This window comes from Eucalyptus grandis, chromosome 11 (assembly GCF_016545825.1).
Source record: "Eucalyptus grandis isolate ANBG69807.140 chromosome 11, ASM1654582v1, whole genome shotgun sequence".
In the NCBI taxonomy this organism is placed as follows: Eukaryota; Viridiplantae; Streptophyta; class Magnoliopsida; order Myrtales; family Myrtaceae; genus Eucalyptus; species Eucalyptus grandis.
Genome location: NC_052622.1, coordinates 1,555,647 through 1,566,851, shown reverse-complemented (window position 1 = coordinate 1,566,851; position 11,205 = coordinate 1,555,647). Strand labels below are relative to the sequence as shown.

The window sequence follows — 11,205 nt, the reverse complement described above, 5'->3', positions numbered from 1 at the left end:
CATCTTCCTACGTAAGCATGTGCAAAACGGACTCCCTGAATTGGAAACTATGGGCGTGCATGTTTTCACTTCTTTTTTCTGTTTAAGAACTTATTTTTTTTTTTTTTTTGTTCCAGGGAACAAAAAAAAAAAAAAACGCGTTTGTTTGCGCTTTTGTTCAAAATCTGTTTTTTGTTCTTGGAACAAAAAAAGAACGGAAATGAGAAACAAAAAAATTATTTTGTTCCAAAACACTTTTGAAGAAACACTTTTCTCTCTTCTTTTCTTTTCTTTTTCTTTGGCCGGCGACGCCGTTGAGGGTCGGCGACCTCCCCGAGTATCGCTGGCCCTTGGCGAGCCTTGCCGTGGGTGGGGCAAGGCCGCCGGCCAGTCGGCCGGTCGTCGGAGGGCGGCGGACCGGCCAAAATAAGAAAAAGGAAAAAAGAAAGGAAAAAGGAAAAATAAAATAAAAATATTAAAAAATTAAAAGAAACAAAAAAAAAAGAATATAAATTTACCAAACGTATTTCTATTCATTTTTATTCTCGGAACATAAATTGAACGAAATGTTACCAAACACGCCCTATAAGGACCCGGATTGAATCAACTGGTTTGGCTTCTCAGATTTCTAAAAGTGTTCAGGTATAATCTGGTCCATATGTGTTTTGTTCTTAAAAAAAATTAGTAGATTTAGTTTATCATTTTCGAGGAGATGATGTCTTATAATTGGATAATTAGATATCCGGATGGAAGTATAGGATTTATCATGACCTTTGAATTTATTTCTGACAATGCTTTGGACAATAAAATATCTTTGCCTCTCTAAAGAGATGATGAAGGGGGTAATGAATGTTAAGGATGTCAAAAACCAAACTGAAAATCACATCGAACCAAATTGAAAAATTCGACTTTTTCAATTTAATTCTTATTAAAAATCGAAATTTTTGTTATTAGTTCGGTTTTTATCGGCTAACCAAATCAATAAATCGATAAGAGCTCATTTATTAAAAATGAAAAATATATACAATAAAAAAAAAAAAAAAAAAACAAATGCAAAAAGTTGAAAATAAAAAATCGAAAAATTGAACCAAATCGAATCAAAAGGAATCGGGTCTCATTCGGTTGGGTTCCAAAGTTTTTACCAAACACTGCAAGGACGAGTTTGAAGCTCCGTCCCATCTGGTGAAGCATCGTAGCGTGGGGCTTGCGAAGTTCTGGTAGCGAGCGGAGGATCGGTCGTGTCTTCAGAGAAGCGAGCCGGCGGGCGCCATGCTGTGGTTATTGTCGAGTCAAGAACGTTTGTGTGGGCGGATATAAGAACAGGACCGGACCATCCGGACCATCCGTCCCACATTTCAGGCCCGCGCTCGTGACCGCTTCTTTCTTTGCCGCGACACTGGCGCGTGATTTGATGCGCTTTCTTGCCCCGCCCGTCTTCAAGGATTGAAGCAGGGACCCCAGAATGAGTGCCAATCTTCTCTTGGGGCGTGCCCATCTGCTGCTTCTGCTCCCGACGAAGAGGACGAGGTCATCCTCCACCGTTGACGACGGTGAGCGAAGTGATTGTTCTCAATTCCCCCGTCTCTCTTGTTGGCTTTTCCAGTTTTGCAAATTGTGTTGTGTACCCGGCCAGCAAATGTAGTGAAATGACCTCGACGAACCATTAGGCGTGCTTTTCATTTAAACTTGGAGATGGGTTAGTTCGTATGATGGGATGGGATGCTTTTGTACAAAACAGGAAGCAGCTGCAGCGGCAGAAGCCACCTTTCTCGGGAACGCACGCTGCGGAAGCACGAAGGGAGAGGAGCGAGCGCCGTCTTCGCTTTGAATCCATTTCGCGCCAAAAGAAATACGGAACGGTCACGAATTTCTGCTCGCCTCGGCGGCGGCGGCGGCTCCGAAACCGCCGGCGACGAGCGACAGCTCAACCTCTCGGTCCTTCGCTTCACTTTTGGTAGCATCACTAACTCTCTTCTTTCTCTCTCTGGCTTCCCGAATTGAATATGCCATCACTTTTGGGTAATGCCCATGATTCATAGAAGCAAAAAATTCGATTTTTAGCAGGTGTTTTCGATGGATGTTGTTGCAGGCATACCTGGTTTGGACGAGTCGTACTTGCCCAGATGGATAGGGTATGGGTTTGGTTCGCTCTTGCTGTTGAATCACTTCGTGGGGTCGGATCTCGCCAATATAACCTCGGCTCAGCTGGTTGTAGTCCTTTCTGAGGCTGTAATTACTTTCATTGCACAGATTTCGTGGATTGATCTGGAATTTAAGCTTTTTTTTTCGTGTTTCTTTTCAGAGGACAGAGGTTCTGGGTCTTTCTTTGGCTGCATTCTCCATTATACTCCCTTATCTTGGAAAATTTCTTCCGGTAAGTTTTTTGCTGTTTTTGGTTAATGATGTATGTTTCTTAACCTCGTTGGTGTTATCGGCTGAGTTAGAATGCTATTTGAGCGAGCTAATTTGTGGCGCAAAGTGGTGGGTTCCTTTGCATTTTTCCCTTTATGAGGCTATTCGTTGCTTTTTGCAAGGTTCATGGGTGCTTGGCATCCGTTGCAATATATGTTTAGCCTTTGGATGTTGCACACCTTTCTTGTCCTGGATTATCTTCTAGATGTGGGTACTGTATTTTGTTTAGGCTGGATATTATATCTTTCTGAGAGTGGCAGTAATGATTTCCCAGGGTGCTGGTCCAGTAACTCAAGTAATGTTGCCTGAAGGCAATGAGCAGCTCTTCATCATGTCAGAGAGTCTGTCTGATACATTGAAGGAGAACTTGGCTTGGGCAACGTATGTGCTATTGCGCAATACAAATACTATTGCTGTGGTACGTGGTTACTAAGAGCTAAAGTGAGCTGCATGGTAAATTGTCACACAGCCAGCATGAGAAACCTCAATCAATGTTTGCTTATTTCTTTCCTTATGGAGGTTACAAATCTCACACGTTTTATCCTTTTGTCTTGCTGCAGTTAATATCAATTGAAGGCAAGCTATGCATACGGGGCTATTGGAGAACACCGGATGATGCATCTAAAGCCCATGTCCTTGATTGGTTTGTGGAACAGATACAGAAAATTGGCCTCTCTGATTTGAAGGATACACTCTATTTCACCCAGAGTCCTGGTATGAGAAAATATATTGACAGTTCCTTTAATATCGTGTCCCATTTCTCTTCAATGGCAAATGCTTGATCAAGCAAACAGTCCTTTGTATGAACATCAAGTTGCTTTTTGTTCCGCTAAGCACGTGGAAGAAGCTAAGAGCATGCAAGCACCTAGAGTATATTTCACACGCTAACACAGTGAAATGGTTCTTTTTTTCAATCTTAGAAGTAAGCATGAGTGGTTCAATTGTTCTGGGGAAATAAAAAAATAAATCTCTTCACTGTTGTTTTTCAATAACTGAAGTTTTCATCAAAACTGCAGATTTTGGATTTGGGGAATTGTTACCAAATGGGACATGCTCACTGTTGGTGGAGCCACTGCTTCAAGTTTCAGATCAAGAGGTATGCGAGATGGGGAGAAATGAAGGGTTTGTCATTCTGGTCTCAAGCATGAGTTATGCTTATAGTGACAAAGACAGAGCCTGGATAAAAGCTATTGCAAACAAGTTTACGGGTAAAACATATGTATAGTTAAACAATTGTGAATTATTTGGTTGGATTTGTTACTTCACAAAATGTGATCCTTTGGTGTGTCTTTTCTCCAGTTGTGTGTAAAACATTTCCTTTTTATATCTTCTATATAGAATAGGCTACTAAATTATCACGACTTATTTCTTGGAACTGAATTGCCGGGCAAATTTGTTGATGATGATCAAATTCGTCCTTTCTGAATATTTATTTACCAAGTTCTGCTTAACCATCTTATCTAGACACTCTTCTTGAGATGCCATATGACAAGAAGTTGTCGCAGATGTGGACTGCAAACAACTTTTAGTGCCTGAATTGAATCTCTCTTCTCAGATAATGCTTAATATTATGAAGGGGAGTATTATTGCTACAATATCAAGAAAGAGTCAAAAGAAGTCCCTTCGCTGTAGAAAGTACAATAATGGATATCCCCAAGTCATATTGTGTAATATTCTTTAGTGTTCATTTCAACGTAATTCAATACCATTAGAGCTGTTGAGAGAACATCAATAATGCATTTTTCTTGTTTAAGTGCTTATTTGTAGTTTATACCAACGGGTTTATAGATCCTCTGTTGAGGGCTAAGACAGCAGCTTCAGTCCCAAGACAGCAGCTTCACTCTTGGGACTGAAGCTTGAACACCTGGATATTTGAAATCTTACAATGGAGACGAGAATTTTCGGAGATGATTATAAACTGAAAAAGGAAGATAAAATCATGCTTAACAGTACCAGGAAATAAGTTCCACACGGTTAATGAAAACATGCCTATAACCAAGATAGGACCTGGCATGGGATCAGGGCACACATGATATGATATTTTTTTGAGTTTGATAAATGGATCTGCTACTGTAGAAGCTGATGAAACTGTAGACTGGGTTGGCTAGAGTGGATAAATAAGTGATGCACTCACAGTTGTCCTGGATCATATAAGTTAGTTGTAATCCTAGAGATTGATGCTGTATGTTCTTTACCATTGAAATTTAAACTACATGCCTGATGCTCATCTAAACTGTAGGAGTAGCCTAGAAGGAGAGTTGATTAATTTCTTCATATGAAATTCTGTTGAAATTAGTATGCTATGTTTTTATTTTGGGTGCCATGAAATGAGTTTATTTTCTTGACATTCACATTTTACTGATAATGTCTGCTGAATTTGAGGAATATTGTCAAGTACATGTAATTTAAAGATATGCTTCTTTGTTTATTGACTCCACTCTGATACCTGAGTGGTGATAACTCACTGACCAAATATGAAGTGCTACTTATAATCTTCTTCCACTTCTTCATCATAACACAGATGCCCGGCATTGCAACTCTTCACCTCTCTCTCTCTCTCTCTCTCTCTCCCGTGCTTGCCTTCAATATTCATCTCTTGACAAGTCAATTAATGTGTCACTTGATGAATCTGTTTCAATTGCTCAAATGCTATTGGTTTTCAATATTCTGAACATGCAATATGTGCAATTGTTGAGAGATATCTATGATTGTAGTTTTCAGCTTTGTTCGATGAGCTTCACTTGCTCTGAGATCTGGTTATGCAGATGATCCATTGATTACGCTCGTTCTTTTGTACATATGTTTTGTTTATATGCAGAAATCACTTTCGCTCCTCTCCAAACTAGAGTAGTTCTCTGGTGTCCGCTTTACAGTTGAGCTGAAATATTTTTTATCTTAGGGCGTTCCATGTTGATTTTTGGAATTTAAGAGTTATTGATGTTGTTACTGGATTTGACTCAATTCTCTTTCTGATTAATGCTGTTTTAGTTGCTTGGAGCAGTGGATAGTATTTTGGTAGTTCTCATGTTTAATTTATTTGCCCCTGTTCATGGATATGGATGTGATAAATATATGTGCTTTTGGGAGGATATCTTGGATCGATTTGTGAAGTCACTGGACCCTTTTAATTTAGCCTTCTTCAGTATGAGCACATTCTTAGTTACTTGTCCCTATTATACTGTATAACATCTGCGACCGCTTAAATTATCAAATCACCAATCAATAATAGGAATAATGTCACTTCAAAGAAAAGTAAGTTGAAACAGAAAGAGGGTTGCCAAAAAATCCTCTATGGTTGATAGCACATTACTTCCACCTAGCACTCAAAACAAGTAGGAGCAAGAGGAGTCACGAAACTATTGAAGTGTGTTTAGTTATTATATTGAGGAGAGGAGCAAAGGATTATTTTTGGCAATTCCTATTCCAAGAAAAGTCTAATAACGGGCCAAATAGTGTCTGATTCTATTCTTTTATTCCTCGGAACCCAAAAAAATAAAAAATAAAAAAAGGAACATAAATCCATTAAGTAATTTTTTTATTCTTGGGAATAGATTTGGAACAGAAAGAAGAAGTAGAAAAAAAAAAGTTTGTTTCTTTGTTTCTAGGAATAACTTCAAAATCAAATCCATTTTTTTTTTTCTATCTTTTCTTTTCTTCTTTTTCTTTTTTCCTTTTCTTCTTCTCTTTCTTCCTTTGGCCGATCACGGCCTCCGCCAAGCTAGTGACCTCATTAGAGCGTTGTGGGCCCCAACAAGGCTGAGCCTCCCTGACGGCCGGGTGAGGGCCGACGACCTCGTTGGAGTGTCCTTGCGGGTCCCTGGCGAGGCGGAGCCTCCCCGATGGTGAGGCAAGGCCGAGCTCCCTTGGCTGCTAGGGAGGCTTAGCCTTGCCGGGGCCGGTGACACTCCAATGGGGTTGTTGGCCCTCATTTGGCCGATCGCTGGCCAAAGGAAGAAGGAGAAGAAGAAAAGGAAAAGAGAAAGAAAATAAAAAGAAAAAAGAGAAAAATATAATAAAATAATTAAAAAATTAAAAGAAATTCTAATCTACAAAAAAATTGAGATTTTACCAAATGCATTTTTATCCCGAAAATAGAAATTTTGGACAGTTATCAAACACATTTAGATGTTTAGAAACTCGTCCAAGAAACAGAATAAAAAAGAATTATTTATAAGCATAAATTATTTTCGGGAACAGAATAGTTACCAAATAGGTTCTTAGTTTCTTGTCCCTATTATACTGTATAACGTTTGTGCATGTTTGAATTATCAGTCACTGATCAATAATAGGGATAATGTCACTTTAAAGAAAAGTAAGTTGAAACAGAAAGAGGGTTGCTAAAAGATCCTCTATGGTTGATAGCACATCGCTTCAACCTATCATATAGAACAGATAGGAGTGACTAAACTAATGAAGTGCGTTTAGTTATTATATTGAGGAGAGAGGCAAAAGTATTATTTTGGCAATTGCTATTCCAAGAAAGGCTTTTTGTTTTTCCTTTGGGTCCACAAGTAGAGACCGAATTAAGAAAAGTTTATAAATTCTAGCTTCAAGCTCAGTTGTGAATTGTGACATAGCAGATGTCTTGGTATGTTATTTTGTCTCATTGGTCATTCATATCGCAGCTGTGTTGTGAATTTTTATGTGACTTCACTGCATTAACTGGCAAAATAAGCTTTCTCCGTAATTTATACAGTCGAGAATTTGTGAATATTTTGTGCGAAGGATCTATCTCTGTAAAGGACTGATAGCACAATTATATGTTCTTTTCTTGAGAAAACAAGTGTATTCAGAGATTGGGAAGTTTGCTCTTTATCTTGATGTAGATGTTTCATTGCTTTTTTGGTAAATCATATCAGGGAAGGGAGGAGGGGAATCCACCTGGCACAGTTAGAATGTTTTTCGAAATTCGTAAGAGGGGGTCAACTCATAAAGCCAGAGTCTCAAGCTAAATATGTATGTCCTTCCAAGTTATGATGTGTAGGTGCAACATTCTTTGTACACATTGTATGCTTTTCGAACTAATTTGCTTCTATGAAATTGCATGGAAAATGAGATGCCTGAAGTTGTTTGGTTGGATCCTTCAACTTCAGACATTGGATTAATAGACAAGTACTTTGGAATCCATAACATGATTTCTCCTGTGGACGTGGTCTGAGGGTGAGGACTAAACAAGGGAGAAGATTGAGATCACCAACTTCTTCTAAGGGAGTGGTGGAGGCTGGACTGAATGAGACTGAAGGCAAATTGGTTGAAGTCCAAGTAAATCTAGATGAGACAAGGGAAGATCTCCAAACTACTAGAGAAGAAAATGTTGCACTCAAGAATCGGATGGATAGTCTTGAGGAGAATTACTCCAACTTATAGAGCTTTTCTAATGCAGTGACAATGGTATCTGACATTATCCATATGAAACTCCTCAGATGGTTACCATGAATGATAAGAGTGATACAATTATATAATAAGGAAGCAAATACTGATGGGATGCAATTTCATTGATATCTCTTCTGCATATTGGGAGGCTCAAAGTTCTAATAGCTGCTGATGCATATTGAGATGGTTAGCTTTCATTGATTCATGTCTTTTTCTGGTAGTATTGCTTGATCTTAGCTTTCATTGGCTCATTGGTACTATGGGAGTGTGGAATTTTTTTTACACCTGTCAAAGACTATGTTACTGTTTGTTTGAGTGTACTCACCATTCTTCAAAGGGATTTGATCATATATTTTGATGAAGATTTTAATCATTGTTGTGTAGGATGGTCCCATGTGGGAAATAGTTGTTAAGAAAGCTTATCAGGCTTGTCTTCAGAGTCTTTGATTGCAGAGCAGTATTATACATTGTATTAATTATGAGGTTGGTCTGCATATATTCTTTCATGTAAGAAAATGATTTCTCCTTGTTCATTCATAGTAGTCACTTTTTTTTCTTCGCTTAAAAGATTAGTCTTGTTGCAGTGAAAGTGAAGATAGTCACAATGTTTTTTCTATCTTGTGCAGGTGGTGATGATACATAAGGAGTATGTGATTTCTTTCAATGCGGTTAATTGCAAAAGCATGGCAGAGATCTATTAGAGGTTGAGGTTATATTTTTAACATGATTGTATAGAATACAGGTTAAATTTTTTCTCATCATGTTATATCTTGGATTTGGAAATTTTGATGTTCTGATTTTTAGTTCGTGTAGATCTAGGGCTTCTGATTTTCAATCAAACATAGTCGATTTTCAATATGTTGCTAAATGATTGGGGCAGATGAGATTTGATAATTTGACAGATAAAAAATATGGGGTTAAAATGAATGATGTATATGATCTGAAATATAGAAGAGGAAATCAACAAACAAGATGGAAGAAATTTGCAGGGAGACTAGTTAGAGCTGTGATGTGTCTCTACACCCTTAAAACAGAACATGCATGCTCCTAGTCACCCCCAGAGACCTTGAATCTCCAAATAGACGGCCTCAAGTTGAGGCCCTCGACAAAGGGTTGTAGGGATGGTTGAGCCGTCTTTAATCCATGCTTTTGTGGACACTTGTAATCAATTGTGATTGTCCCTATTAGCTGTCAGGTATAAATTTAAATGGCAAACGTACAGCCAACGGTCCAGAATGAGATTTGAGCCGTCGCTTGTGAGTGAGTTTATGGACGGGAATATTGACCTTAAGGATCGATTCAGCCATCACCTGTTCTCTCTTTTTTATTTTTTTTTATTTTGTTGGTAGTGATACCTGTTAAAATGCATATGTAGAACAGAGGAAGGGATTGTAGTTTCATTTTTCTGTGAAAATTGTTCTTATATCGGTCTATATGATGATATTTTGGTTTCAAATAAAAGCGTGCCATGTTGATTTCAAGTCAATCATATTAGCCTCGTCAGTTTCAGGTTTCTTTTGCGTAACTGTTCTCGCGTGAGCTCGCATTGAAAATTGCCCACGATATCCCAAATTTCTGTTTGTGATAAGCAACACGGTGTCTTTATTGGATGTGACTTTCTCTTAGTAACTTCCACAATCACTTCCTCGAGTTATCCGAAACATTTAGATGGCTTAGTATTGGCGTAGATATATACCTATGCTTTGGAAAAGGGATGCATTCATAGCCAACTGCTGCAAGTGTGTCATATATCCCTACCAAACTGTAGAGCAGCCGACAGTTTATTATGATTCTGAATAAACTAATGACGCAGAGGTGCACATGTGATGCCTGTGAAGATGCTTCCACATTGCACAGATGTACAAGAAACTTGTGTTGTGAAATGTCCCAACGGTATAATGCTGTTGCTTGGCATTAGAACTAAGAGCTCTTACTCTGTGGTCTCCTACTCTATAGGTATTTTAATTACACAGGAGAAGGAAAGTGGTCAAGCTGATGCTGGTGACCCCTTCGTCTTCTATCTCTCTTAAGCACACCTTGAACATTTCAACATTACATCATGTTCCAATAATGTGAAAAAAATTGGAGAAAGAGTGAGAGCGAGGAGCGACCACAATCAGAAAATGGGTAGAACCTGCTTATTGATATGGTTCGACTTGTGCATTAACGATGTTTACAAGCAATCAACATGGTCCCTTGTCCGAGAATGGATCATTCATGATAAGTTTCTTTCTGAAGTTGTCAAGCGTGAGCTGTTGTAGCGTGTTGGCCCTTTGATTGAGAGATTTAAAGAACGGAGAGTAGGATTTGACCTTTTGAGAGAGAGAACCTCAGTTGGCAGACAAGCGTATCATGCTTTGTTCCTGTCCTAAAGGCTAATGCTACAGTCCAAAGGAGTGATCATTATGTAGAGACGCAGATGTTGCCTTTGCCTACAAGGAAATGAAAATGACCATTTTTTTCGTACAATTTCCAAAGTCCATTTAATCATGGATGATTTGTCCTAAGCACGACGTTAAAAGTTTTCATCTTAAGTTTTGTCCAGACGTTGGAATCTCTAGGACATAAAGCAAAGAGAGGTTATTGTTGAGTATATGGCAAGAAAAATATACTTTACCATTGGAGGCACAAGGCGTGCGGGTATTGATACTTTAAAATAAGGAATACATTCGTAGAGCCGACCTTCACTGTATATCAAATGGACAGGCCACGAGGGCCCCCATGGGAATTTTGGCTCCTTTTTTGTTGCGAGGTTATACCTCGTATCCAGCAACCAATGATTTAGCTACATGGAAATGAAAATGACCATTTTTTTGTCCAATTTCCAAAGTCCGTTCAATTATGGATGACAATGACCCCTACACACACATTATCAATCGAAGCATAGTGTTATTATGTAAAATTCTAGCCATGATTCACTGTGCCAAACCAAGTCCACTTCTTCCGATTTTCCAATACATATCAGGCCATGCCCGCGGCATCAAAGAAGTCTTAAAGAATTTCTTTCTCATTAAAAACCTTAGCTAGATCTTTTAGGAGCAAATGTTTTGATTCTTTGAAAATAACCATAACCATCAATCTCATTCTTTAAACGAATCCACTACCTTTTTTGACGTAGAACATTGTGTGAGTGATCCTGAAATGCCAAAAGAAGAAACAGAGACTTTTACCCCTAGAGGCTAGAAGACCCATCGCATCTCTCATACTTCATGGACTAAGTAGAAATGATAAGATAGAACCTTTTGTGTTCTTGAAATGACTCCCAATAGTTGTTGAGAAAGCTTATTAGGCTTGTCCTTAGAGGCTTTGATTATAGAGTAGTATTATACATCATGCAGAACGCATCGATTTTGAGGTTGGTTTGGACATGTTCTTTCATGTAAGAAAATGATTTCTCCTCAATTTCCGTCATAATCGTAACTTTTTTTCTATGCTTCACAA

The 11,205-nt window shown here is 38.6% G+C and overlaps 1 protein-coding gene across 7 annotated transcripts; it reads left to right on the top strand.

The window, feature by feature from the left end:
* The first annotated feature begins 1,132 nt into the window (after nucleotides 1-1,132).
* LOC104424393 (protein COFACTOR ASSEMBLY OF COMPLEX C SUBUNIT B CCB2, chloroplastic) lies at nucleotides 1,133-8,622 on the top strand. 7 transcript variants are annotated; one of them, XR_005547235.1, is made up of 10 exons: nucleotides 1,134-1,529; nucleotides 1,718-1,933; nucleotides 2,069-2,187; nucleotides 2,282-2,353; nucleotides 2,666-2,809; nucleotides 2,952-3,105; nucleotides 3,408-3,599; nucleotides 7,251-7,347; nucleotides 7,458-7,950; nucleotides 8,391-8,622. XR_005547235.1 is itself a non-coding variant. In XM_010036796.3 (8 exons), the coding sequence occupies exons 1-8, from the start codon at nucleotides 1,442-1,444 to the stop codon at nucleotides 8,405-8,407; spliced, it is 1,002 nt and encodes a 333-aa protein (XP_010035098.2). In that variant the 5' UTR covers nucleotides 1,134-1,441; the 3' UTR covers nucleotides 8,408-8,622. The 7 variants fall into 7 exon arrangements, 1 of the variants encoding a protein (XP_010035098.2); XR_005547234.1 differs by adding an exon at nucleotides 8,149-8,247 and having other exon boundaries at nucleotides 7,251-7,950; XR_001982552.2 differs by lacking the exons at nucleotides 7,251-7,347; nucleotides 7,458-7,950 and adding an exon at nucleotides 8,149-8,247 and having other exon boundaries at nucleotides 1,133-1,529.
* Nucleotides 8,623-11,205: the final 2,583 nt, after the last annotated feature.

Coding starts and splice junctions, on each gene's coding strand:
- LOC104424393 (XM_010036796.3), top strand. CDS start 1,442: ATGAGTGCCAATCTTCTCTTGGGGCGTGCCCATCTGCTGCTTCTGCTC. Junction 2,810..2,951: donor ATACAAATACTATTGCTGTG/GTACGTGGTTAC, acceptor GTCTTGCTGCAG/TTAATATCAATTGAAGGCAA. Junction 3,106..3,407: donor CTATTTCACCCAGAGTCCTG/GTATGAGAAAAT, acceptor TCAAAACTGCAG/ATTTTGGATTTGGGGAATTG.